Below are 12500 nucleotides of genomic sequence, written 5' to 3' on the forward strand. Positions count from 1 at the left end.
TCAACTCAGTCATTATTCAAATACAATGTAGCATAAAAAGCACCTGTAAAGGTCTAAGGAGTGTAGAAAATGTAGACGGAAAGTGCTTATTTTGAAAAGAGTTTTCCGATATGTTTTGACAAAAGTTATTATTTCCACTTCGACCTTCGAGTGTCTGTAGATTGAAATGACCCTCATTATTTTTAAATTATTAAAATGGGTCCACAGTATTAAAAAAATAGTTGATTGAGTTGTCAGGATTCTGTCACTCCTGTAAAGAATTATGATGGCCTAAATAAGCCCAGAATGTGATAGCGTGGCTCAGTGGTACGGTCTTTGCTTCGTACCTGAAAGTTACCGAGTTCGATCACCCGCCACTGCGCTGTGTGACCTCGAGCAAGTCACCTCGCCCTAGCTCACTTTGCGGCGCTGTACTGCGGCTGACGCCTGGGTTATTCCAGTCTTCCGTTGGAATATACCCTAAAGACAAATTTCCATCATGGGGACGAATAAAGGGAATTTTATTGATCTATTTTTTTTTATTTAAAAGACACCAGCAAAACATCTTTCAAGAACACTTCACATACCATTCAACAGCCGTTTAAGTTTAAGCAAAATTACAAAAGACACGTCCCTTTCCTGCCCCATAATGTCAACACCCCAAACAGTGACACACCACTTGCTTGAATGTCAGTCAACCTCTTGAAGACCTGAGATGCACATTCCTACCACCAAATCGGAGCATCAGCAATAACACTGCATAGTCACTTAGAAAAACTACAAAATACGTCTAACTTCTACGTCATGGCACAAGACCGAAGGGCTAAAGCTTAGCTGGACGCTGGTTAGGATAAGTAAGTAAATAATAGGTCAAAATTCTGTATGAGTTCTAGTACAAAAAGAGAAATGATGGATGTGAGAATGGCATTGTTAAGGTGAAGAAAACATGTCTCATTTATTATATTCAGTGTTTCATTCATCGTGTTTTATTGATAAAGGGGAAATCCGAAACGTCCACATTATTTTCGTTTATTAAATTGAAGCTTCCATTCAATTTTCCTATTATAATTTTTTTCTTCTTCGAGCTCCAAGCAGCAACATTTTCATTAAATTAAAATTTAAACAACATAAATGTATGCATCAGTTTGGTCCCTGTTGAGACGACTGGACTCGTATTATGAATAATGTGTTTTATCAGCGACTGGCTTTCTAGATCAAAGTTTTTTATCGGTGTGGGTTACTAATGTAATGAGTTAGATAAATATAGTAATTGTCGGTCCAGTGAGGGTCAGTCGTATACAAAATGGACGAATTACAGTATCAAAGTGGACAAACTCATAGATCGGGTGTGGGTGTGTGTGTGTGTGTGTTTGTGCGTGTGTGTGTGTGTGTGTGTGTGTGTTGTATTTGCTCTATCGATACGGGGGTAGCCTTTTGATTATCGGAAGTTTTTTCTTTAGTATTTGTTTGTGTATGTCTCCTCTCTCCCTCTCTGTGCTCTCTCTCTCTCTCCCTCTCTCTCTCTCTCCCTCTCTCTCTCTCTCTCTTTCACTCCCTCTCTCTCTCGTGTATGTGTGTGTGTGTGCGTTTGGGTGTGTGAGTGTGTGAGTGTGAGTGTTTGTTTTTAGAGTGTTAAAGGGGAAAGGGGGGGGGGGGTTGAGAGCAGAGATGAGATATGAGGAAGAAAGAAAGAAAGAACGATAAATAGATTGATAGATAGATAGATTGATAGAAAGAAATAGATAGATTGAGAGAGAGAGAGAGAGAGAGAGAGAGAGAGAAATAGAAAGAGAGAGAGAGAGAGAGAGAGAGAGAGAGAGAGAACGAGAGAGATAAATATATATATATATATATAACCTAAATCAGACATTGAATTGAAATTTTAGAAATTGAAGAACAAAACAACACACACGTCCCCCCCCCCCCAAAAAAAAAAAAAAAAAATAAATAAAATAAAATAAAAACAAAAACAAAAAAAAAAGAAAACAAACAAACAAAAAACAAAAAAAAAAAAACAAACAAAAAAACAACAACAAACAAACAAAAGCAAACACAAAAAAAAAAAAAAAACTAACAAAAAACAAGAACGATTTACACTTTCTGCACCTGCAAAATGTGCCCTTCCTTTCAATAAATATATCATAAACACGTTGTAGGCCACAGCTGTACGTAAACACGCCACTGTTGACATGAATATGACACACGAAATGACTTACTTTGTTTTCGCCCTCTCTAGGCTGTGTTCGGTTTTACTCGAACCGGAGATTATCTGCGATCCATCACCTCAAAACTGCGTTTTGTATCAAGTATTATTAATTAGTAAAAAAAAAAAAAAAAAAAAAAAAACAAAAAAAAAAAAAAAACCACAAAAGAAAACCGCTGTCCACTCAACAGATTGAATAGCTAGATGTGTTAGAACTGGTGGAAAGTAGTTGGTGATAAACTGGCGTCTTATAATGGTGTAGCAAGCAATTTTTTTTGTCTCATCCTATTAGGGGGGTATGAGTGCTTTGCAAGCGTGTTGAAAGTTATGGACTGTTGTTTTGTGGAACTAAAAATGAAAAGCTGCCCATTTGTAAAGAGCAGTCCGCCTGGATCGTTTGTTTTTTTTTTTTTCCGGCAACTGACCAATGTAGGCAAACCACGTGATCTATCGGTTCTAATGATTTCTGATATTCTGGGTGGAAAATGTTATTTTGCAATTACGACCTGTTAAACGAAAGACATTTTAATGATTTCAAAATAATCCGGTCTCGCCATTAATGGATTAAAATGGACAAAAAAAAAAAAAAAGAAAAATAAAGTGAATCTTATTAAGAAATGGGCATCGCATGAAGGCCCAGGAATGTACCCAAATAACCCATGAAAACGACTCGAGAGACAGAAAGTGAAGACATAATTGAAAACTGATTTCTTTTGACTCTTGGCATAGAGCACGGGATTCTATACGATTTCACAACGGCAACTCTCTACCGTAAACGCCAATAAAGCCACGAGTTTTAACGGGGATTTCCATTGAATAAAAAAAAATATTATAAAAGAAACCGTTCTAATTGTTATTGTTATTTTATAGAGCAAATATTATTTGTATAAATAGCGGACAAATACTAATATTTTCATTAGTTAAAGGTTATTATAATATCTGTGGGAACGATTTACCGCTAGAACGAGTATTATCGTTAAATATACTTTATAAAACCGTAATGAAAAAAAAAAAAAGACATACGAACAGAAAAAGAATAGATAGAAAGGTTTATACGTTAATGGATGAAAAGCGGAGCGAAAATCTATAGACTATCTTTATCGACGCAAAATGGACTCCTCTGGTTGAAAGAAAGGAGCCGGAAAAGGAATTCTTCTATGTATGAAGGAAGTGGAAGCCATTGAATAAGCGATCGTTCAGAGAGGGGGTCGATAGGTGCGAACAGGCATTCGAATGTTTCATCACGATGCGTGTGTGTGTGTGTGTGTGTGTGTGTGTGTGTGTGTGTGTGTGTGTGTGTGTGTGAGTCGTGTGTTTGTTTACGTTTATTTATTATTATCTTAGTCATGGAAATTGACATGGCTTAGCTAAGCTTGGGGAAAGATGATGAAAGAGATTTATAATGAATTAATATTTTGTTGTTGTTTTTGTTGTTTTTGATTTTTGTTTTTGTTTATTTTTTTTTTCACTAAATTGTTCTCTGCCGCACTCTTGAAAAACTCATATTTGAAAATTTGGCCAGCAAACTCGTCATTCAAATATCGATCGCTATAAATGACCCTCATCTTGGCAAAAACTCTCAAACCTGGGACTTCGCGAAGTCCCAGGTTTGTGAGATTTTTGCCAAGATGAGGGTCATTTAAATCGATCGATATTTGAAGGACGAGTTTTCTGGCCAAATTTTTAAATATGTTTTTTTCTTTTCTTCCAAAGTAAGCCAGTTCTATTTTCCATAACGTTTTTCCTCTTTTTTTGTTTCTTCTAACTTAAATGTATTTCGCCGTATGTGCACTTATTTGCATGTCTGCATTATAATGGACTGAATTTTATTTTTAACCCACTGAAATTAGAGAATTATATAGAGCAGTATCCGCTATACGTGCTCAAATCACTGAATATTTAGGACAAGACTTAACATTACATTTTATTATCATTTTGTTCTTTTTTTTTTTAAGCTGTTTAATAGGCTTCAACAGTCGTAACGTCACTTCCCTCGTAATGATGCATGGTAACTTAGTAACTGATTCTAAACTATCGGAACATTGGCGGACGCCCTTATGAAATAGTTCTCTGACGGGCATAAAAGTGTATCCAGGGGAGAAAAACATTTTATAAATCCGATCATGTTTTTGACTTTTATACATTTTGATCACATGAGATGTGGAAAAGTTCTAGCCATCATGAAGAATAAAAAGTACCGATTTTCTTTGTTTAGAATCAAGCTGCTGGTTGATGGGCGGAAGTGACATCAGACTATTGAATCCTATTTGTCTTTATTATTTATCATCATATTAATTTTAAAGCCTCTTTACAACATCTGTATTTCCATGTCACGGAGCTCTATTATATTATTATTATTATTATTATTAAGATCACGCTGCCCTAGTTAACTATTGCCCGTGGTTGATAAAAGAATAGAAAACGAGAATAGAACTTTATAATACTATCAGTACTTACTGTATAGATAGTGACGCAAAGAGTGATATTGGTTTTTTTTTTTTTTTAGTAATTTGATTTGGTGTAAATAGCGACACTTGTTAAAGTATATTCAAGAAATCCCGTGGTTTATTGACCTCATCAAAATGCTTGGTTTACACAAAGGGATAAAGAAGGGGAAGGAGAAGGAGAAGGAGAAGGAGGAGGAGAAGGAGGAGGTAGGAGAGGAGGAGGAGAGAGAGAAGAAGAAGAGAAGAAGGAAGAAGAGAAGAGAGAAGAAGAGAAGAAGAAGAAGAAGAAGAAGAGAGAAGAAGAAGAAGAGAAGAAAGAAGAAGAAGAGAAGAAGAAGAAGAAGAAGAGAAGAAGAAGAAGAAGAAGAAGAAAGAAGAGAAGAAGAAGAAGAAGAAGAAGAAGAAGAAGAAGAAGAAGAAAGAAGAAGAAGAGAAAGAAGAAGAAGAAGAAGAAGAAGAAGAAGAAGAAGAGAAGAAGAAGAAGAGAAGAAAGAAAGAAGAGGAAGGAAGAAGAAGAAGAAGAGAAGAAGAAGAGAAGAAGAAGAAGAGAAGAAGAAGAGAAGAAGAGAAGAAAGAAGAAGAAGAAGAAGAAGAAGAAAGAAGAAGAAGAAGAAGAAGAAGAAGAAGAAGAAGAAGAAGAAAGAAGAAGAAGAAGAGAAGAAGAAGAAGAAGAGAAGAAGAAGAAGAAGAAGAAGAAGAAGAAGAAGAAGAAGAAAGAAGAAGAAGAAGAAGAAGAAGAAGAAGAAGAAGAAGAAGAAGAAGAAGAAGAAAGAAGAAGAAGAAGAAGAAGAAGAAGAAGAAGAAGAAGAAGAAGAAGAAGAAGAAGAAGAAGAAGAAGAAGAAGAAGAAGAAGAAGAAGAAGAAGAAGAAGAAGAAGAAGAAGAGAAAAGAAGAAGAAGAAGAAGAGAAGAAGAAGAAGAAGAAGAAGAAGAAGAAGAAGAAAGAAGAAGAAGAAGAAGAAGAAGAAGAAGAAGAAGAAGAAAGAAGAAGAAGAAGAAGAAAGAAGAAGAAGAAGAAGAAGAAGAAGAAGAAGAAAAGAAGAAGAAGAAGAAGAAGAAGAAGAAGAAGAAAGAAGAAGAAGAAGAAGAAGAAGAAGAAGAAAGAAGAGAAGAAGAAAGAAAAGAAGAAGAAGAAGAAGAAGAAGAAGAAGAAGAAGAGAAGAAGAAAGAAGAAGAAGAAGAAGAAGAAGAAGAGAAGAAGAAGAAGAAGAAGAAGAAGAAGAAAGAAGAAGAAGAAGAAGAAGAAGAAGAAGAAGAAGAAAGAAGAAGAAAAGAAGAAGAAGAAGAAGAAGAAGAAGAAGAAGAAGAAGAAGAAGAAAGAAGAAGAAGAAGAAGAAGAAGAAGAAGAAGAAGAAGAAGAAGGAAGAAGAAGAAGAAGAAGAAGAAGAAGAAGAAAGAAGAAGAAGAAGAAGAAGAAGAAGAAGAAGAAGAAGAAGAAGAAGAAGAAGAAGAAGAAGAAGAAGAGAGAAGAAGAAGAAGAAGAAGAAGAAGAAGAGAAAAGAAGAGAAGAAGAAGAAGAAGAAGAAGAAGAAGAAAGAAGAGAGAAGAGAAGAAGAAGAAGAAGAAAGAAGAAGAAAGAAGAAAGAAGAAGAAGAGAGAAAGAAGAAGAAGAAAGAAGAAGAAGAAGAAGAAGAAGAAGAAGAAGAAGAAGAAGAAAGAAGAAGAAGAAGAAGAAGAAGAAGAAGAAGAAGAAGAAGAGAAGAAGAAGAAGAAAAGAAGAAGAAGAAGAAGAAGAAGAAAGAAGAAGAAAGAAGAAGAAGAAGAAGAAGAGAGAAGAAAGAGAAGAGAAGAAGAAAGAAGAGAGAAGAAGAAGAAAAGAAGAAAAAAGAAGAAGAAGAAAGAAGAAGAAGAAGAAGAAGAAGAAGAAGAGAAGAAGAAAAGAAGAAGAAAGAAAGAAAGAAGAAGAAGAAAGAAGAAGAAAGAAGAAGAAGAAAGAAGGAAGAGAAGAAGAAGAAGAAGAAGAAGAAGAGAAGCCAAATTCCCACGGTGATAGTAATTGTTTTTATTACTCCACAAAGACACAAGAAAGAGAATGTCTGTATTATTAATTTCTTCTATAATTATTATATTATCACGATGGTTAAATGAACATACTGCTTCTTTTCTTTACGATAAGGACTGAAGAGGATGTTTTTCTTCGCTTTGGTGCAATCTAACTGATAGGACTTGCTCGATAGAGAACAAGAGTGTCATGTTTAAAAAAAAAAAAAAAAAAAAAAAAAAAAAAAAACAATCAAAAAAAACAATCAAACAAAATAAACAAAGAAAGAAAAAAACCGGTTCCTATCTCAATGGAAGTGTAAAACCATTCTTCCAGAGGAATGAATATTACCTGGTCTAAACGATCTTCGGGTTTCAGAATGATGGCATCTTTCTTATTTTCTTGTCTAAATTATATTATGCTGATCTTCAATAAAGATCACCCATCCTCGCTCTTTTGCGTCCCTTGATCCTTAGAATTATTTGCCTATACATCCTGCTATTTACATACTTATGTCATCTTATGCTTATGTGACCTCATTATTTATATTTCGAAGGACTGGTTACACACATACATACACACTTCCAAGGATTTTGGAACAGGAAAAGTAGAAGTTGTGAGGTCACGATTTTTCTCCCTATTAGAGGCTAATTTTGTGGCTAAATGAGATACACTTAAGAACCCCAATCCCTCGATGTTTATGAAATTTGGAGTCTATTGTAACAATTTAGCATGACTGAAAATACTAGATCATAAAAAAAAAATAGTCCCTGTATATATCTGAGATACACACTATAATGTAACCCACCGTCTCAAAACGGTATTAAGCGAGGTTGAATTGCCTCCCCCCCCCCCCCCCGTTAAAAAAAAAAAAAAACAAAAAAAAAAAAAAAAACATTTAAAAAGTGAATATCTATAATATGGTCGGCGGATCAAACCTCTGAAGTCCCGATTTTCACGATCGGCGAATCAAAACTCTGAAGTCTACATAAAACATTTGCTCACCGTGTTTTATTTAATTCTGGCATGGATCAGATCTCTGAATTTTTAGGTTTTACATTTTTTTTTTTTTTAAGATGTAAAATAGACGAATAAGTGACTCCAGAGTACCAGATGGCTTGAGTTCCTCGTGGCCAATTTCAATTTCATAAATGGCCAAATAGAACCTCACGTGGCCAAACACTACTAAAACTCTATATCTAATCCCTTGCAAACCTCATCGGTTTTGATAAACAAAAAATTCTACTAAACTAGGGATAAAAACGTTTTGGGGATTAAAAAAAAAAGATAATATAACAACGATTTTCTGTCTGGTCAAATTTGGCAGCAGCTTCTTATGGTTCACACTATTATGTTATGACGATCGACCCAATCAGCAAAGTCCGGTCCGCATTCGTGCACCGTCGCGAACCCGCCTGGTAGCATCGTCACAACACACCTTTCGACTAGATGCTCTGCCGTCTCGGGTTCTTGCCCACAGCGTGGACATATTGGACTGGAAGTTAGACACCACCGATGTAACGCACTTGCCGTCTCCTCTTACTGGTATCAAAGCCTGGCAACTTCTCACCAAGCTTAGAGGAGTGTAGGTTCCCGCCCCCACGAGGGATTGAAAACCTTTGCTCACCGTGTTTTATTTAATTCTGGTATGGATCAGATCTCTGAATCTTTAGGTTTTACATTTTTTATTTTTTTAAGATGTAAAATAGACGAATAAGTGACACCAGGTTACCAGATGGCTTGAGTTCCTCGTGGCCAATCTCAATTTCATAAGTGGCCAAATAGAACCTCACGTGGCCAAACACTACTAACACTCTATCTAATCCCTTGCAAACCTCATCGGTTTTGATAAACAAAAAATTCTACTAAACTAGGGATAAAAACGTTTTGGGGATTAAAAAAAAAAGATAATATAACAACGATTTTCTGTCTGGTCAAATTTGGCAATCTAATAGCCTTACGAAGACAAGTAGAAGATAAGCGTAGGTATACATGCATACATTCCTTACCTCGACTAAAGTAGTCCCAATCTGACTGTCGCTAATAATGCTACCCTGTTCGCTAACGATTGACCTTTGACTTTTAGCCGTCTTTGTCCTCTCCTTACTTCCGTTTATCATGGTGTGACCTCGACCCAGCTGAAAAAGGAAAAAGATTTTTTTTAAAAAGGTTAAATAGATAAAATTAAAAAAAACAAAAACAAAAAAAAAAAACAAAAAAAAAAAAAAACAACAACAAAAAAAAAAAAAAAAAAAAAGAAAAAAAAAGAAAAAGAAAATGATGGGGACCAATGGTCTTACAAAGTATAAATTAAAAAAAAAAGGATATTGCACCTAATTTGCACTTTAATGAACGTGGCATCAACCATATCGTTGAAAAGGTTTCAAGACCTAATTAACTTCTTTATTTTCAATGCAAATTCTGATTCATGTAACCTGATACAGGGGTTACAGTTTCACAAGACGCTCAGGGAGTTCGCATAATATTAATAAAGTGCGGCTATGTGGTCTAGTGGTATGACACTCGCTTTCGGATCGAAAGCTTCCTGGGTTCGAGCCTCGCTCGCTCGGTGCATAGTTGAATCCTTGGAAAATGCTCTTTAATCATATTCTCTCACCGTACTCAGGTGTAAAATGAGTACCTGGTCGTTAACATCGTTGTCTCTGTCGGTGAAAGAATGTATTATCGCCTAACAGGCGTCATGTCTCGTTCTTCATGTTACCTGTTGCTGTTGGTCAAGAGACCCCTTGTAAAGCTTTTTGAGCACGTTTAGTGGATATTGTGCTATATAAAAGCTCAATTATTTGAAATAATAAAATGGGTAATTCAAAAGCAAACCTGCCTTTTTGATGCCTTCTGAATTCGTAGTGTTTAGGAGTGCTAACTTTACAGATCAACAATATACCACACACTGATTAGATAACATTTCAAAATACTTTAAATTATGTAGTCTGGTGTCAACTTTTATCTTCAATAAAATGTAATGACTTAGAAATGTTCATAAAGTTCTGAAATTTGAGCCAATATTTCGTAATTCTACTAGGAAGCTCTTTCCAAAAGGGCCAATGCTTGTAAACTGGCGTGCATGTATAATCATGTATGATAGCCGAACAGATTTATGCGCTTGAATTAGCTTAATCCCTCCTCCCCCCCCCCCCACCCCCTCCTTACCACCCATAGGAGAATCGTCACATTCGTGACGATGCAACGAATAACTTTCTCATCTGATTATTCTTGTTTCTCATGAACTGTGAAGAAAATGTGTTTTTTTTTATAGACATAAAAACTTGACACTGTATTGTAGAAATCATTATGCTGAACAATACAATGTATTTGTTAATCTTCTGTTTGAGTAAGAAAAATCTATTTTTGTGTTGGGTGGATGTGAAGTTTTGGGGAATATTCGGAAATCAGCCGGTAAGGAAAGAGTTAACCCTCTCCTTACCGCCCATGGGAAAATCGTCAGATTTGTTACGATGCAGCCGACATGTTTCTCATTCTAATTTATTTCTTTTGTACATCATAATGTTTGAACAAAAATGCTATAGTTAAAGTATATTAACACTGTGTTGAAGAGCTCGTTAAGCAGAAAAAAAATGTGCATCTATAGCAAGAACTAACAGCTTTTGAGTTTTGTGTGGTTTAAAAAAAATTGTGTTTGGTGTGAAGTTTTGGTGAAAATCCGGAAAATGGCCGGAGAGGGTTAATTTGTTGTTATTGGAGCATTCCCATTATAACAACAACGACAAGAATAACAACAATAAAAATAGTCCTTCAGATCCATTAGGGCCCGTGGAGTCAGAGTTTTTACCGGTTTCTATACCGTGAAACGGATAATAGCAATTGAAGGCTGGTTTTCCTAAACTAGTTAAGTCGATTTTTCTACTTTTTGAGATTTTCCATCAATGAGATAAATTGAAATATAAACTTTATTTTTTAAGCATCAATTGACACAAGAATTTCTCCAGATTTGTGTGAATTTGAAGTTTAAATATGTTAAAATAATAGACCGAATGGGAAATTATAGGGGAAATAATCCTCAATATCTCAAAATGGAGAAAAATTGAGTTAAGGAATTTTAGAAAACTACTCTTCAATTGAATGATATCCTTTGGATAGGAAGCTAGTCTATCGCAAAGTACTTTCCGCACACACCTAACAGACTCAGCTACCCATCCACTGCTGGATGGACAAGGGGGTCAGAGAAAAATCTCGACAGTACCCGGGATCGATCTCGGTCCCTTTTGCGTGTAAAGCGAGTGCTCTACCAACTGAGCTATGATGGACAATACTTTGTGTTGGTTTGGGAGTACTCCCGTTACAACAAAGAAGAGCCCATAGCCATCTAAGTTATCAGACCTGCAAATAAGTACACGTCGGTGTAAACGCGATCCATCTCGCTTCAATCAAGCTGATGCTTGAAATACAGTCCTTAAGCACAACTCATAAAATTCGAGTTTGAATGAATATCGCCATTTTGAAGAGCGTTGGATTTTTCATTAAAACCAGCAGTCAAGTAATGCTTGCTGAACTCTGGAAAAATACGTCTTTTACAAAAATTGGCCAGAAAACTTGTCCTTTTAATATCAATCGATTTAAATGATCCTCATCTTGGCAAAAATTCTCAAACCTTGGACTTCGCGAGAATCTTCATTAAAGTCCCAGCTTTGAACGTTTTTGCCAAGATGAATGTTATTTAAAGCGATTGCTATTTCAAAGACCAGATTTCGGGCCAAATTTTAAAATACGCGTTTTTCTGTAGTACGGTAGTTAACTGGTTATTTTAAATATCATAACGCTCTTCAAAATGACGATATTCATTACGCAATTATGAAAGATTTAATATTGTTGGATGGACATTATTTATGGTTGGTTTGAGACGACTTCTATTTCAAGGATGGTACCATAACAATAGTACCCGACATTTCAAAACGGTATTATGTCGGGATGAACCAGATGCTAAAAAGTCAAATTAAAGTTAAACTGGTGAAAAATATGAATCCTTGGTATTCAGCACTCTAAAATATCATATTCATTCTCCTCAATAAAACATACAAACTCAACCCGTCTGATATTTCTGGCTACAAATTCAATTTTCATAATTCAACTTAATACCGTTTTGAGACGAGGGGTCACAATGGGGGTTATCAGACTTGAAAATAAGTACAAGTAGTTACAATCTCATTGTTATAATGGAAATATTATGAAACAAACGCAAAATATTGTCCAATACAACAAGGTGACATTAACTCACGCCTAGAGATTTTTGCTACTTTTCAAAATTGGAAAAAATATATAAAAATTATGAGCATGTGCATAGATGGTTTTATTCAACTATGATCAAAATGTAAAAATACTAAAAACATGAGCTTTGATACTGCGCCTATAATTTGTCTCAGAAAAATGTAATAAATAGGCATGGGGTAAAAGTATCCCGGGTAAACTACGGATATAGTCGGTGTTAGGGTTGAATGAGTTAAGCCCATAATTGTGTTCGGTTATCAGACCTGCAAATATGTTCACCTCGATCGTAACACATTTCACCATTTCCCTAACTTTGGTAATTAGAAGGTTAATTCCAGGAGCGAAAAGTCAAAATTTCACCTTCTTTTTTTTTTTACACAAGAAGAGTCATATTAATAGAATTTAATGAACTTGGCGTTTCTGCCAGATGAGGGATTAGATACTTCTCACAAAAATGATGTTATTCAGACTAAAAATTACGTTAAAAATTACACATTGTTTTGTGTTCTGATACGATTGACCTGGCAGACAGCATTAATGAGTATTTTACTTCATGGCCTACCATCAATTGAGCATTGTCCCTTCAACACAATTACATGTGTGTCCATTCTGAACTGTCCACACTAATAGCCACTATCTGAACAATC

General features: G+C 35.4%; 1 protein-coding gene across 2 annotated transcripts in view; it reads right to left on the reverse strand.

The window, feature by feature from the left end:
* LOC144975201 (uncharacterized) overlaps positions 1-12500 on the reverse strand; it is a 181931-nt gene that overhangs the window by 35503 nt on the left and 133928 nt on the right. For both annotated transcript variants that reach the window (XM_078919037.1, XM_078919038.1), the window contains exon 6: positions 8619-8747. In XM_078919037.1, coding sequence (XP_078775163.1) covers positions 8619-8747 — 129 coding nt within the window. The remainder of the gene's footprint in view (positions 1-8618; positions 8748-12500) is intronic.

The sequence above is a fragment of the Berghia stephanieae genome, chromosome 6 (genome assembly GCF_034508935.2).
Source record: "Berghia stephanieae isolate SIO BIC M18660-M18661 chromosome 6, UCSD_Bste_1.3, whole genome shotgun sequence".
NCBI classification, from domain to species: Eukaryota; Metazoa; Mollusca; class Gastropoda; order Nudibranchia; family Aeolidiidae; genus Berghia; species Berghia stephanieae.